This window comes from Heterobasidion irregulare (genome assembly GCF_000320585.1).
Source record: "Heterobasidion irregulare TC 32-1 unplaced genomic scaffold scaffold_10, whole genome shotgun sequence".
Lineage (NCBI taxonomy): Eukaryota > Fungi > Basidiomycota > Agaricomycetes > Russulales > Bondarzewiaceae > Heterobasidion > Heterobasidion irregulare.
The window spans coordinates 1,592,473-1,606,096 of NW_009258206.1; the positions used below are offsets into that span (position 1 = coordinate 1,592,473).

Below are 13,624 nucleotides of genomic sequence, written 5' to 3' on the forward strand. Positions count from 1 at the left end.
GAGGAAGTCACTGAGGAGTCTCAGCTTGCATTTGAATCACGTAGCAATAATTATAACAAAGATCACTTGCACAAGGTTATCCACTCAGGTTTCCCATTGAAACGGCACCGCACGAGTCCATAGGATGTAAAAGACGTCGCTACATGAATGTACTCTAATCATCTGCTGCATCTTCGGCTACTCCATCCATAGACGCAATTTCGAGTCCCATCTTCTCCACTACGAAAAAACGCGAGCCCAGGTTTGGGAGACCATCTCCGTGCGGGATCATTGCTACGCCTGCTACAATGGTCTTCACATTGATGACAGCCAGTGCAGAATCCCCTCGATGCTCGCAAGAAAGGACCGTGTTCGAGGAAGCCTTCATGAGCTCAGTGTCGGGCTGCGAGAACAAACTGACGAGCGCTAGTGCAACAACCTCGCCTTGAATGCGCATGGTAAAATAGTACCGCACTTCTGCAAATTGAATGAGACCTGCAGAGATGATCTGCAGGATTATCATGGTCAGTACTATCCGAGGCCATACAGATGCAAAAACCAGCAATGAGGAATTCACCTTAACGTTGCGGGCCATTCTGACCTTGTTAACAGGCTTGCGGGATTCCTTCCACAAGGACCGTGTAACCTGTCCATTTGGCAGTCGCAGGCGAGCCCAACGCTGCACCTTTGGAACCCAGTCTCGTTCGAGACTACCCACATCATCATATACTCCGCCGGCCTCTCGAAAGAAAGTCTTTATCACCATTGCCTCAGCAGGTAGTACCGAGCGTGCACAAGAATCTTGGGCTCGTAAAAGAAGGTAGTGGTCTCCTAAGTCTTTGGAGCCACGCGGCAGGTGTTTTGTGCTGTTATCAAGATTGGGTACCATGGCCTTCAGTGCATTCACCTGTGCTCAACGAACCCCACGCTGTGAAAGATTGGCATATGGATTCGAGTGTTGTTTTATCTCCCCCCCAAGGTCACCGATCATTCGCTCCATAGTGAACTGCGTAGTATAACCGGGGGGGCCACACCGTGTGACCTGTCGAGCGAGATGTGAAAGTGCGTGGACACTCTGTCGGCAAAAGTGTAGACGACTAGATTTCCGCTGATAGTACAGCTGCTCGAACTCTTCCGAGAACTCAATCAGGAGCCGATGAGCAAGTTTGAGTTCAGTCTGTCTAATATTGCGCTGATGCACAAGACGGATACCTGCAACCAACTTGCAGAAGTTTCTCCAGTACTGATCAGGAAGTACACCATGAAGAAGGGCTGGTGCGAGACCATAGATCCATGTAAGGAACTCAACCGCTTTGTACCCACTGTTGATTTTTTCGGCAGGGTTACGGGGAGGACGATCAAAAATACCAGGGAGATATGGAGTTGCTGCGGCGACTGCCTTGCCGTGGATTTGCCAAACTACTGGATCTCGAAAGACTGCAAAAGACCAGGACGAACGATTGTCCGAAGCACTGCAATCAAGTGTCCCATGAAACAACCCCACAAAGAGATCGGTGAGGTTCAAGGATGTGAGATGCATAAGGTCGGCAGGAAATAATGCAGGAATGCGAAGACGTCGGGTTGGGTCTAGACCACTGAATATTGAAGGTTTACAGACTCCTGTCTGCAGTCGGCGAGCACGATACTCTGCAGGCGTGCATGCTTGTGAAACAAACTTCAAGTTGGATAAATATCTGTGCAAGGATTGAGATTCATTGAGTGTTCCTATTAAATAGATGCATGTACCTTGCCTCCGTCTCTTGTGCGGAAGGAATCTTGATCGTCCGAAGATCATAATCTGGAGGCTCCTCAGGAACACCCTCACAATCACAGGGCCTCAAGCATGCAGGATAATATTGTGCCCCGCCTCGCTTGTGACGTCCTTTTTGAGGGCAGTATAAACGACATCCATAGGCGCCGTGATGGCCGACACCCCCAAAGATCATTGCCATGGCAGGGCTGTCGGCGGTCCCCAGAGCAAGAAAGGGATTCGAATCCGTAACGGCCTCATCAATGGCATCCCAGTGGCACATTCCCTCACGCTGTAGTGCCGATAAGTGATACATTCCTGGAAATATAAATGAATCTAGGTTTTTGGGCTTCGATGGCCCCGGGACAAATCCACCAGGCAAGACAAACTTCTTCTTGTAGCGCATGTCTGGAGAGCGGTCCAATAAGATCCAGATGTATATCCAGCAATCTGAAGATTTGTTGCGATAGAGCTGTGCGCCATCAACCGAGAACATGAGAACCGGATCGTGGGGCTTGATATGCCCTGTTTGAACGGCGTCGAGGAAGTCCGTCCCATGCCAGACGTCACAGAACTCTGCCAGAGAATGGTTCGCGTAGATCTCCTTGATGGCCTTCTCATAGCATGCATGTCGATATCGCATGGCCTGGGATCCCTCGACGGAACGGCGAACTGCTTGTAGCTGCGGCCCTAGAGGGATTGTATGGAATTCCTGCCGCGGCACATTTGAGCCTGGTTTGAGAGGGTCGTACCGGAGCTCGTAGCACACCGGACACTTGGTCAGATCCCGGAAAGGTCCTGTGAAGGCGACACAGGTGTTGACACACATATGATGGATGATCGGAACCACACCACTCAATTCGGCAACGCGGCGTTGTATCTGATCGAATGACAAGATTTTCAGGGCGGGCTGGTATCGCATGAGCGCAGCCCCGATATCTGTATAAGTCTGCTGAGATGCATTGCTAACCGCAAGGAAGAGATCGAGGGAGAGTCGGAGGATGGGATCGTTGAGTTCTACCAGTGGCCCTTGGGGACAGTGATCCGGGTCTTGCAAGGTTTGAACCAGGCTCAATGGAAGATCTCCATTTTTCAACGTGGCGGTCTGGAGTTCTGAGATGAAACGCTCCGTGATGCGGATGTCTTCTATCAGGGAGGGAGAGTTTTCCGCGGTGATGTCCACGTCGTCGTCGTCTTCATTGTCGTCGTCATTATTGAGTGCACCCGCAGCACCACAGGGTCCCGCATTGAGGAGTTCGTCTTCCACTGTGTCTAGCAAGATGCCGCCATCAGGGAAACCGCCGTCGAGCCATTCCTCGGGTGTGTGCACCAACGTGCCAGCGGGCTGCGTCATGTTTGCGGATATGTCAATGAGTGACTCGTCTTGTCTGCCGGGTGGGGGTGTGTGATCTGAATCAGGTGGAGACTCAGTGGTCTCACGAGGGCACATGGCCTCATTGGGATGCGGTGTAGCAAGAGTAATCTGTGGAGGGCGGCTCGTTTGACTAGCGTCCCCCTCCAGTTCGGTCAATGGGCTAGATGGGCCCGAGAAAGAGACCGCGGCCACAGCGAGAGGGGCAGTAGTGGGATGGACCATTGGCGCTGTCCCGTCCCGCACTGGAACGGCACCATGGCCGTCGATTGGTGGGGTAGCAGTTAGAGCTGTGTTTTGGGCAAAGCCACCGTCCGCGCGGGAGTTCCTCGCAGGCTGAAGGATCCCTAGGTTATGTGCCTGTGTTCAGAAGAGTGATTAGCACCAAACATAGTGTTTTATACGAGGTAGACCATACCTGTGCGGCTATCTCGACGTTTGAGCTATGTCCCCTTTGGGACACTGGTGCGGATTCGCCATTGTGGTCTGAGCCCAACGTCCTAATGAAATCTGTAAAAGAGGAGGATGTGGTAGGATGGCCGACGTGTCGAGACGTGACGTGTCGATATGGTGCATGTCGAGTGTGCGTTCTGCGACTCCGTTCTTGCCAGGTGCCCCCGCAGTGCTGGATACAGTTACAGTAGTACCGCCCATTCGGAGCTCGGGGCATCCTAACTGCGTTCAGGTATGATTCAAGAGGGTCAATAAACAGCTGAAGCACTTACGAGGATGCAAAGGGAAGAGCGGGAAGCGTCCCAGAGTCCGGACGCGACCAATACTACGCGCGCCCCGCCCGCGCGCTGTTGATCATGTCACGTGCCCAACCTGGCAGGAATCTCGTCAAGCTCTCGCCCGCTGGGGTTTGTTTCGAGAGGACAGGTGGAATATGCTGATTGTACCTTGTTTTGTGACAGATTTTGGCTTTCTCAAGGATGTTTCTGTAGTGTTTTACAATAGTACTAGGTGCTAATAGGTGGGCCGATCACGACATAGATGTGGCTGGTTATGTCTAGATTACAATAGCGGGGGTTCTCACTGGGCCTCACCCCGCAAGGATAGGAACTGTCCGCCATCTCACTAGTTCCCAAAATACTCATCCACAAGAGCCCTCTTTCTTAGCTCTAACAATACACCTTCCATTTCCTCTTTCGACGGCATCTTGGGAGGAAGGAGATTCTCTGGCTCCAAGAACTGTATGTACGCTGCCGCCGCTCTGGCATGTGCCACCAGCACATCCGTCGGGTCTGCTGTTCGGCGTTCCGACCCTGTCGAAGGTACGACAGCGTCTGTTTTAGATCGTTTTGCTGCATCAGAGTTCTGATTATCGTCTTTCTCATCGTTGTCGTCCGATGGTGCTTTGCGTTTAGCGTCAGAGGATAAAGGTGGTGGGTCAGAAGGGGGAAGCGTTTGGGATGGGTGTGAAACGTTTGATCGAGGTATTTTTGGTATTGGTTCATCTGCTGGAAGACCCAGCGTTTCTCGCAGATTCTCATAGGCTTCATTCCACTCTGTCACATATTTAATGCATTGAGTGTACGTTGACAGCAATACACGATGCTGAAACGTACCTTCTTGTTCAGCGTCTTGCTCGTATTGCAATAAAGATCCATCCGCCTCGTCCAAATCGCCAAAATAAGATGGTCCCTGGTTCGTGAAACGTCTGAAGAAGCTTTGTGTTGCTGTTTCTTCATCTTCTTCCTTTTTGCGACTCTCGAAGAGCTCTCGGACGCCGGGAAGCTCTTTTGCTCTTCCAAAATACCTGCGCGTCCCTGTAGTGAGTATGACTTTGAAGGAAGCATTGGGATGAAGCAACACGCACTTGTATCCCTTCGTTCCAGGAACCTCCCGCCCGTCATCGTCCAACATGGCTACATTTCGCCTGTAATTCGCGCCTCCCAAAGCCACAATTTGGTTCTCCCAATGCCTCTTCTCCCGCATCAATTTGTTGATATCATCGTTCAGGTCACGGACTTCGTAGTCTGACAGTCCAGCTGTGTTTCGACAGATTAACTTGAAGCTCGCGCCATTGCAGTGTGGACACTGACCGTCTTGTATTTTAGATACCTTTCGACTGATTTCTCGCAGAATTTCGCCACGCCAGCGCTCACAGTCACGCAGGCTCTTGCACGCGCTCGCCATGCGTGGACGTCGGTCGCTCCGCGTACCTAGCCCAAGCTCTGCCGCTTGGGCTTCACGGAAGCGGTAGAGCATAGACTGCGCCTTCTCCTCATTACGAGCCTATGTAAGAATTGATGAGTTAGCGTCCTTGGAAGCCTTGCAGGTGAAGGGTGTTCACCATTTTGTTGTACGGCGAGCAGAGGGCCGAATGACCGCAAGTTCGCAGGCGGGTCGTGACATAGCTTGTGACACTGCAACGCCGGGTCACATTTTCCCTCACGTCACGGGTCACCTCCTACTTTCTTTTTGTTTAAATTTACTTTCTCTCTTTTCCTTCTCTTGAGATGACCAGACCGTGGGGCTTGCGGAAGTGAATCATGATATATATGCCACCGTATGTCTCCCGGCGGTTGCGGTATACAAAGGTACGAGACCGACCAATTTAAGAGTAGCCGAAATTTAGATATGGTGGAATAGAAAAAAATAGTGTCTCTTGACTAGGTTCGATAGGGCGAAGGTCTTACTGGAGTGTGATAGAATCGTTTATGGTATTCTTAAAGCTAGGTAACATAAGAGATCGAGTGCCAGCTGCCACACGCCGGAGGTTCAATAGCATGCGGCAGGACAACAGACCATGGAAGACACGCGTCGGACTACAAAATGTCCACTGTAATCAGCACTTCAGGGGGTGGAATAATAAAGAGAATCTCCACATACGTGATGAAGATGGCAGTCCACTCTGACTAATTAAGACTATGAATATGGCTCTTTGAGATGCTGATCACGGGCTTCATACGCACATTTACGGATGACATAGAGATGAAGAACAAATTGATGTATGAAGAACCTGAGTTGTTGTGAAAAAATAGGTCAGTAATAACACTTTGTAAACACGTATCACAGATGACGCACCTATAATGAACAGGAAGAATAATATACCTGTAGAATGTATACAGATGGGGATGCCAGAATATACCTCAAAGCTGGAAGACCTCACTCACCATCAAGATATAATGTCTTGAGTAACACGGGCATCGACGCTCCTGCGTATCGAGCTAAGGTAGAGTCAGAATATATGTCTAGAAGGCATATAATAGGATGCAAATTACCTCTCTCATAGAACACTCTATGAATCGTGATAGACACGATGACTTTGATCAAATGGTTTCAGGATCGAGAATCAAAATATGTCCGGTCAGTTTCGAATCAAACTCACTCGTCTCTATAAATCCTAAATTTCCAAATAGGGCACCAAGGTAGGGGCTATTTGCATTCCCTTGGGGTTGACAGCCACTAATTCCTGGAATAGTTCGGGCTGAAAGAAGGTATTTCGCAATGAATTTCAGCTGGGAAGAGCTACCACCAGCAAGATTTTTAGACTCTTACGTATATAGGCTCGCATACTGAACACGAGGAGGACAATTGATGTGATGAACATGCACTATGATGAAGTGAACATCCGTGACATTGAAGCAAGCTGGCGACACCTACGATCCAAAGGCTCGCAAGATTCCTCAGTATACGTTTAGAGCCATTGTATAGGGCATATACACGGAGAATCATGACGGCTAAGTAGCAGTCAATCATTCAAATTCAAAGGAAGACGAAAGAACGATACCTTCGGTGAGGGAAAATCCAAGAACCATCGAAACTGTGCGGGAGTTGATCAGGATGTAATCTCGAAGCACTGATAGTCGATTTTCACCGGTGAAGATACCGTAGGTCGTGCGGCACATCTAGATTCAGCCATTCTACAATTCAGCCATCGCACTGAACCTCAGAGGGAGAAGGTACCTCGGGGGAAATACTTTTGGAGAGCGAATCTGAGCGGAATCTGATCAAGCAGGTGATATCAAAGTTTGGAATGGCCCTTACGATACAAGTCGAGAGTTACGTCGACAAAAGGAGCGTAGCGGTTGATAATGTACAACAACTTTGGAATCGACCACTGCGAATTCCAGACGAGATCGACCTGAAAATATTGACAAAAGTTGAATAATGACAAAGGATTGGATACACTAGGAACGTACCTCTTCTCCAAACAGCACCAACCAATCTTGAATCTGTGTTCCTCCGTAAGTGAGGGCGAATGATTTCAAAATCAAAACGCTCACCAAGATCATCATACAAGCGACTGTTTAAAAAATAAACTATCCCTTAGAATTCACTTCGAACTTCTAGAAAATATCTTACCTTGTACATACTTACAGACAGGTTCCAATAACGATGAGATCTATTATAATCAAAGTAATACTATCGCAACTCACGTTGAAGGCTTGTAAGCGGGTCAAAGAACCATCGAGACTGTACCTCGACATGGCAAAGGAGTGAGAGGGGTCACAGGCAGACACAGTGCTGAACACCTCGTGTCCCTGTGTTTAAGAGGGATCGCAGTACTGTCATGCCAGGATATCAGAATTCTGGGGCTTAATGATGATCATTAGAATGCCATGCTGGATACGATCTATCGCTGGTAGAGCTGGAAGCAATTTTGGTGAGTAGTGGGAGTCGTAGGCCTGACAACGATAGATGAACGGTTGCTTCATGCAGCCGTGATGGATTGATGACTGGTAGATTCCTGGACATTGTCCACCGTGGATATCTAGATGTACGGGAGACCCTTGGCTTGTGGCACTCATCGTCATCTGTGGGATCGCAGAAAAGAGGTGTGGAAATGACCAGCTCAGGTGAGAGAGCTCCTGAAATCAAGGAAGAGATGCAAAGTGGTACATGGACAACTGAGTTGGGAACCGATAAGGCCCCGCAAAAGTTCAAGGATCAAGTGATGTCAAACCTGGAAGCGAGGATGCCTCACAGGGCCTTGATACATAGAGGCCGAGAGACCTACCATCGACATCCAGACACGGCAGTCGCGGTGAGCACTCACCGAGCCTTACAACTTGTCACTCACCGCGATTGATGAATCACAATCAGATGAGTGCAATGACATATGGATTGAGCAGGTATCCTGGATAGGATATCTTCGAGTCTACATTCCTTGAGCTATCAAGCGAAAACCCTGAATTTGGTCGACTCAGAGTCGGATACGGATATCCACAGGCCACGTCGGAGGTTGAAGGAGGAATCGCTTACGTTGCTGCCTGAGATCAGCCCGATTTGGTTGGAAACCGCCACGCTTCGATACCGTGCCTTACCGTGCCGCCGCTCAGTAGCCTCTTCACGAACTTTCTGCTGATGTCACAGTCTCGCAAGCGCAAGCTTGCGCAGATATCAGAACACCGAGGGTCCTACTCTACCGGTGCGCAGGATGCACAGCTTAGAGAAACAGATCCAGCCATCTTCATAGTCGCCTACGAGGCGGATGTCATCTGTGGATCACAACCACCAGCAGCTCGCGCCCTAGAGATCATGATTGATGAACCCACCTCGGGTCTGCAAGGGATGAAGGCAGGAGATAGCTCGTTGAGATGGGAAGGAAGTGGAAACCATACCGACGATTCAGGGGATGCGTGTGTAGATAGGTGTGTATGCATTCTTGTATGATTCATCGCTCCTTTTCCCTTAAAAAGGGCTACGCCCGTTTGAGCTCATGATAAGTGCTATTTGTGTGATGATATGTTGGAGGAGACCACGATAATGATGAATTTGGTATCTTTCTTTCCGCCCTTTCCGCCCTGCTTATGCCTAGAGGTTGACAGTCCACAATAGATGCGATGATCAATTGACTGTGGATGCTTTACCTCCAACGATTACCCAACCTTCTGTCTCAATACAACCTGGCTCACCGTCAGGGTGCTCTGACCTGCCTTCTGACGCCGAAGACACCTTACTCACAGCTGAGGAGATTGAGGATCTTCGTCGTGAGAAGCGCCGCAAGCGAATTGCTCAGAACCGAGAGGATCGATTGCGAGCGCTGCAAGCTAGAGAAGGTGAGGTGATAGACCCTCCAGAGGATGAATGGGGCGGTAGTGATGAGGAGGTATGTCTACACTGGGAAAGGAATACCTTTGCTGACCCTTCACTCTCAAAGCCTGACGAACCTCAGAAAGCTGTCATGCGTCGGACAGCGACGCACATACTGTCTTCTTCAAACGCCGCGCAGTTGGAAATGCGAATATTGGCCAATCACGGTGCGGACTCACGCTTCGCGTTTCTACGTGGACGATGGTCGCGGACGTGGGCTTTGATCAAGGCTAAAATCAAGAAGGAAGCAGAGGAGGCGAAGGAAAAAGAAGAGAGAGAGAAAGGGTTGGGCGGGCTGATGCGTTATGAGGGGAGCGACGATGAAGATTCACAGTCAGAGAGTTGCAAGGGTGCGGAAGGCGCAAGTCAGGTTGAGCAACTAGTGAGTTCACAGATAACGGAGACGGAAGGATCAACGGTCCGGGGGCCAGCTAAGGTCTCCGCTGATGAGGATGCTGTGAAGGAGGCACGGCGTGTGCGTGCTCGAGAGTGGGCCAAGAAGAGGCGTGCATCTAAGGCTTGGGAACTAGGAGGTAACAATACAAAGCTGGACTAAGAAATCGTCTACGAGTTCTTACAGACAGCGGCACGGGGCCTCTAATAATACAATACTGGTTGTAATAGAGGCATATAGTATATCCATTTCGCCGACATACCTACTCTTCGCAGTATGCCGCATCCCTGCTGCGTCCTATACTTCACATCTGCAACCACGACTGCATCTCCATGAAACTCTCGTGTACACCATTGCGAGACTTGTGGTCTTGCCACACCTCTCGAGAACGCCACAATATCTTAGACGGGGCAAAGCTAGGCCTCTCCCAATCCAACTCTTTGTCAGGATATATAGGGAGTGGGTACACATTGAGCTCCGGAGCGTGGAGATGGGTAGGAAGGGCGAGGGGCACATGCTGCATGGCAACACGCCGGATGTTGAGCAGCATGCGACAGGAAAGGAGGCCATGAAAGACACGCATGGGGCTGTAGGTAGAGCGGTTTCGTCAAACTTGAGTGAGTTCGTGTTGCAAGGCGTTTTGGGCTTACGCGACGAAGATGTGAGCTATTTCCGGCTGTAGAAGGGATTGATGAGAGCAAGTAAAGTCTGGCGTCGAACTGCACGTACAAGCTGACGTGACATGACTACGAATATGATGTTGATGTAGGAAAAGACTGCAGGAAAACTGTTCACTGCAATGTTATCTTGTGGAGTTTCTGAGTAACTTACGTAGGATGGTCATGTAGAAGAAAATCCCTACGACACCACGTAATTATTCAGCGAAGCACAGCAACAACAAATCAAGCTTACCATCCAAATAAAGTGTGTTGAAGATTAAATTTAATGACCCAAGTCGATAACGCGCTATACACGTAGACTGCATCAGCGAATGCAAAGCCTGGGTGGGAGAAATGATAGCAACAATTCCTTAGCTGAAAAGCTTTTCTGACAGTGAGAATCACGATGACTGTAGCAGAAGATAAAGTAATGTTCAGAAAGGAGTCTCGACACCACGAAACTGACGTACGGGTCTCCATGCAAAGCAAACTTGCAAAGGCTCCAACCTGAATCGCCATACCCCTCGTCTCGCTACTGCAGCCGAAGGAACGGATCCCAGTATCAACTATTCAAAAGAAATCAATGATCGCCGTCGTTATGGCTAGAGCTCAGAAGAGGACGAACCAGAGGGTGCCTTCACACTTGCGCCAATGAATCCCATGCTTAATATGAATGAAATCTGCGTATACACTGTGTTATACAGACGCGCTAAATGATAATACAGAAGCAAAACACCCACGATCCAAGAAGACCCGAGGCCGATAAGAACTCGTCTTGAGCGGTCTAAGATCGCATATGTACGCAAAAGCATAACAACTGGAAGCAGCATTTTAGAATGGTTTGATTCAACACTACGAAACTCACTTTCGCTCAATGCCACTCCGATGGTCATTGACCCTGTGAGCCGGTTAATGAGACCTTTATAAACAGGAAAGATACGCATATAACAGACAGCTGATGAAAGCGTAAGTGGCTTGGCAGGTCTGTATCATTCAAAATGAATAGACTTTAGCAGCAATTCCAAAAGTGAGAGAAGCAGACGGAAGCCAAACCTCTGGACTTGCGTTTCTATTAAGCGAGTCTACGGAATTGGAGATGAGATGAAGAATTTGGGAGACGATGAACGACGTACGATACAAGTTAACAACCATGTCAATGAAAGGAGTGTATCTTGTGATAAGAAAGAGAATATTTGGAAATGTCCAGCGGGCTCGCCAAACCAAGTCAACCTTGATATGATATGATATGCCCTATTCAAGTCACATCTGGAACAGAGGATCAAAGAAATTTACCTCTTCGCCGAAGAGGATTGCCCAATCATGTATCTAAAAGAACGTTCACTCACTATTCAGGCGGAACACATGAGGTACGACTCACCAACAACATCATGCTTGCGGCTATAGGTAAAGAATCGAGTCAGTATATCAACAAGTAGTTTGAGCAATATTTACCCTGTACATACTGAGATACAAAAAGGATACATATCATTAGATAAACATCTGACCAACAAAGACATACCTGAAAAGTTTGAAGACGAACAAATGAAACAGCAATATTCCCCTCAAGAGAAGGCATACCAAACCAGACAAGGGAAGGCGATTCCGACTTCGAACATACCTTTAAGACTGCGGTATAGGAGGCTTCCAACTCCGGTTGATTCGCGGTGTATCCCGACAGCACCGCGTCCATGATCGTTCATCATGATGAACAAGGAGCAGGGACTTCTCCGGCACTCTACCAACAAATGCCTTCAAGCCGCCAGAGAGATAGTGGCTCTTGCTCTTCATCTCCTGGTCAACACAAGGACGACTCGCCGTGCCCATGAAAGTACACAAACTGTCCTGAATCATCAATGAAGGTGTATATACCTCGTACGGATCGCCTGAAAAGGATCTACAAGGTCAAAATGATTGTTATTGTCACTATAACAACAGGAATTGACGAAGGTGGGGTGCAGTGATTGAACGAGCATCCCTGGCGCGCTGCCTCGTCAGAAAGGGACAAACAACACGCAATGATGCACACTCACACTAAGATTCGTGTCACTCATCGCAGGGGACTGCGGGAAGATATCAAGGGGAATGACGATGTGGTCGCAGCAGTATCAAGTATCAATATTGATGAAAGTTAGCGATCTGGTAGACTGGGAGGCTGTCAGATACCACAATCACGTTTCGATGATCCAGGAACGCTAAGGTTCAATGAGTGGGGGAAGTCACATATATTCTTTTACTTGAGGCCATCGACCTACGTCGCCCTAGGACTCCCAGTCCGATTCAATTTCCAACGCTCCCACTCTTCAAAATTCCTCTCCACATACTGATATGCCATGCTCCAGTCCCTGCATACGTGCGTTACACCCAAGCCCTCACCCGCGTCATCAGAGCCCTCCTCCACTTCTGGCTCAAGCGTCAAGTCTGCCGCGCACAGAATCGTCTGCCTCAAGTAGTTCAGGCAATGATGCACGTGATCCATCTCCCAGTGGGCATTCCCGGATTGGCCGAGACGGTGCTCACCATGGGGTCGAACTCCGAGCACAGCGAGACGCAACGAGTCTAGACAATGGATTTGGTGATACATGGAAAGGCCGAAGAAACGCCTCTCTGGGCCGAGATGAACAAATCCCAGGGACTTCCCGGGGTATATGGACTGAAACTCTGCGTCGGCATTAAGATCATCAAGTGAATAATGACGACTGTTCTCGAGGGTAAGTGCGACGAAGGGAAGATCAAGAGGCAAAGTTGACGGATGATCGTTTCCAAGCCATGCTGACGACCATATGTGAGCAAGATATCAGAAGCGATGGATTCATGTGCTCCTACAGTATTCATTCTGTAACGGGGATAACTGTACTCCACCCTCCACCGACGCGTCAAGATGAGACGTGTCTGACCTTACTCGAGCCAGCTGCATTGACGACCACGTAGCACATAATTGCATGATCCCGGAAGCAATCAACATGACTGCGCTCGACACGAACATGAACCGTGGAGAGAAGAGGGTGTGCTCTGACATCGAGCTGGTCCGAGCACGACGAGAAGAGAGAAATTCTGTAGTCTTCAGTGCTCAATGCAAAGAGCTCTCAGGAATGCGGCCTCTAGAGAAATACGTGAGATTCGTCAAGGATGATAGGCAGGAAGGCGAAAAGAGCGCATACATGGTGGTTCAGATACAACAGCCGAGTCGTTCATTTTCGAGACTGCCCGTGAGCTGCAAAGTACGTGATGATGGGCGTCTTGGACATCGAAGACCGCTCAAAGGCCGAACTTCATTTCCCAAAATGGAAACCCACGTTATATTGCTCCCCCACCGAGTTCATCGAGTATGGCTTGATCGCTAATCGTAAGCAAATGAACTGAGCAGTCGCAGATACGTCAGGTAGTCCCAAGGCATTGCATGGTGGAGTACAAGCCACTACAAGCCATCT

The 13,624-nt window shown here is 49.1% G+C and overlaps 8 protein-coding genes across 8 annotated transcripts; 1 reads left to right on the forward strand and 7 right to left on the reverse strand.

Moving 5' to 3' along the window:
- Positions 1-154: 154 nt before the first annotated feature.
- On the reverse strand, positions 155-3,771 carry HETIRDRAFT_421662 (uncharacterized protein; the record flags this gene model as incomplete). Its single annotated transcript, XM_009552732.1, has 4 exons — positions 155-891; positions 964-1,673; positions 1,726-3,461; positions 3,520-3,771. The coding sequence occupies 4 exons, from the start codon at positions 3,769-3,771 to the stop codon at positions 155-157; spliced, it is 3,435 nt and encodes a 1,144-aa protein (XP_009551027.1).
- Positions 3,772-4,178: 407 nt separating this feature from the next.
- HETIRDRAFT_421663 (uncharacterized protein) lies at positions 4,179-5,855 on the reverse strand (the record flags this gene model as incomplete). The annotated part of the gene is made up of 4 exons (XM_009552733.1): positions 4,179-4,609; positions 4,670-4,860; positions 4,921-5,339; positions 5,853-5,855. The coding sequence occupies 4 exons, from the start codon at positions 5,853-5,855 to the stop codon at positions 4,179-4,181; spliced, it is 1,044 nt and encodes a 347-aa protein (XP_009551028.1).
- Positions 5,856-5,962: 107 nt separating this feature from the next.
- HETIRDRAFT_327368 (uncharacterized protein) lies at positions 5,963-6,254 on the reverse strand (the record flags this gene model as incomplete). The annotated part of the gene is made up of 3 exons (XM_009552734.1): positions 5,963-6,066; positions 6,132-6,158; positions 6,221-6,254. 3 exons carry the CDS (start codon positions 6,252-6,254, stop codon positions 5,963-5,965), a joined length of 165 nt encoding a protein of 54 aa, XP_009551029.1.
- A 723-nt stretch (positions 6,255-6,977) lies between these two features.
- Positions 6,978-7,345, reverse strand: HETIRDRAFT_173803 (uncharacterized protein; the record flags this gene model as incomplete). Its single annotated transcript, XM_009552735.1, has 4 exons — positions 6,978-7,042; positions 7,095-7,191; positions 7,250-7,282; positions 7,334-7,345. 4 exons carry the CDS (start codon positions 7,343-7,345, stop codon positions 6,978-6,980), a joined length of 207 nt encoding a protein of 68 aa, XP_009551030.1.
- Positions 7,346-7,893: 548 nt separating this feature from the next.
- Positions 7,894-9,798, forward strand: HETIRDRAFT_446376 (uncharacterized protein; the record flags this gene model as incomplete). The annotated part of the gene is made up of 4 exons (XM_009552736.1): positions 7,894-8,094; positions 8,424-8,701; positions 8,889-9,159; positions 9,211-9,798. 4 exons carry the CDS (start codon positions 7,894-7,896, stop codon positions 9,697-9,699), a joined length of 1,239 nt encoding a protein of 412 aa, XP_009551031.1. The 3' UTR covers positions 9,700-9,798.
- Positions 9,799-9,841: 43 nt separating this feature from the next.
- On the reverse strand, positions 9,842-11,886 carry HETIRDRAFT_118360 (uncharacterized protein; the record flags this gene model as incomplete). Its single annotated transcript, XM_009552737.1, has 14 exons — positions 9,842-10,124; positions 10,188-10,203; positions 10,267-10,283; positions 10,369-10,395; positions 10,450-10,537; positions 10,667-10,762; positions 10,822-10,876; positions 10,937-11,013; positions 11,062-11,094; positions 11,330-11,447; positions 11,490-11,522; positions 11,575-11,594; positions 11,649-11,658; positions 11,815-11,886. 14 exons carry the CDS (start codon positions 11,884-11,886, stop codon positions 9,842-9,844), a joined length of 945 nt encoding a protein of 314 aa, XP_009551032.1.
- A 558-nt stretch (positions 11,887-12,444) lies between these two features.
- Positions 12,445-12,984, reverse strand: HETIRDRAFT_327711 (uncharacterized protein; the record flags this gene model as incomplete). The annotated part of the gene is made up of 1 exon (XM_009552738.1): positions 12,445-12,984. A coding segment is annotated over one exon (540 nt), but the record flags the coding sequence as incomplete, so codon positions are not given.
- On the reverse strand, positions 12,984-13,379 carry HETIRDRAFT_436352 (uncharacterized protein). The gene is made up of 2 exons (XM_009552739.1): positions 13,355-13,379; positions 12,984-13,294 (listed from the first exon to the last, which is right to left on the reverse strand). The coding sequence occupies exon 2, from the start codon at positions 13,210-13,212 to the stop codon at positions 13,006-13,008; it is 207 nt and encodes a 68-aa protein (XP_009551034.1). The 5' UTR covers positions 13,213-13,294; positions 13,355-13,379; the 3' UTR covers positions 12,984-13,005.
- Positions 13,380-13,624: the final 245 nt, after the last annotated feature.

Excerpts from the sequence above, each read along its gene's own strand:
- HETIRDRAFT_436352 (XM_009552739.1), bottom strand. The coding sequence starts at position 13,212 with ATGTCAGAGCACACCCTCTTCTCTCCACGGTTCATGTTCGTGTCGAGC.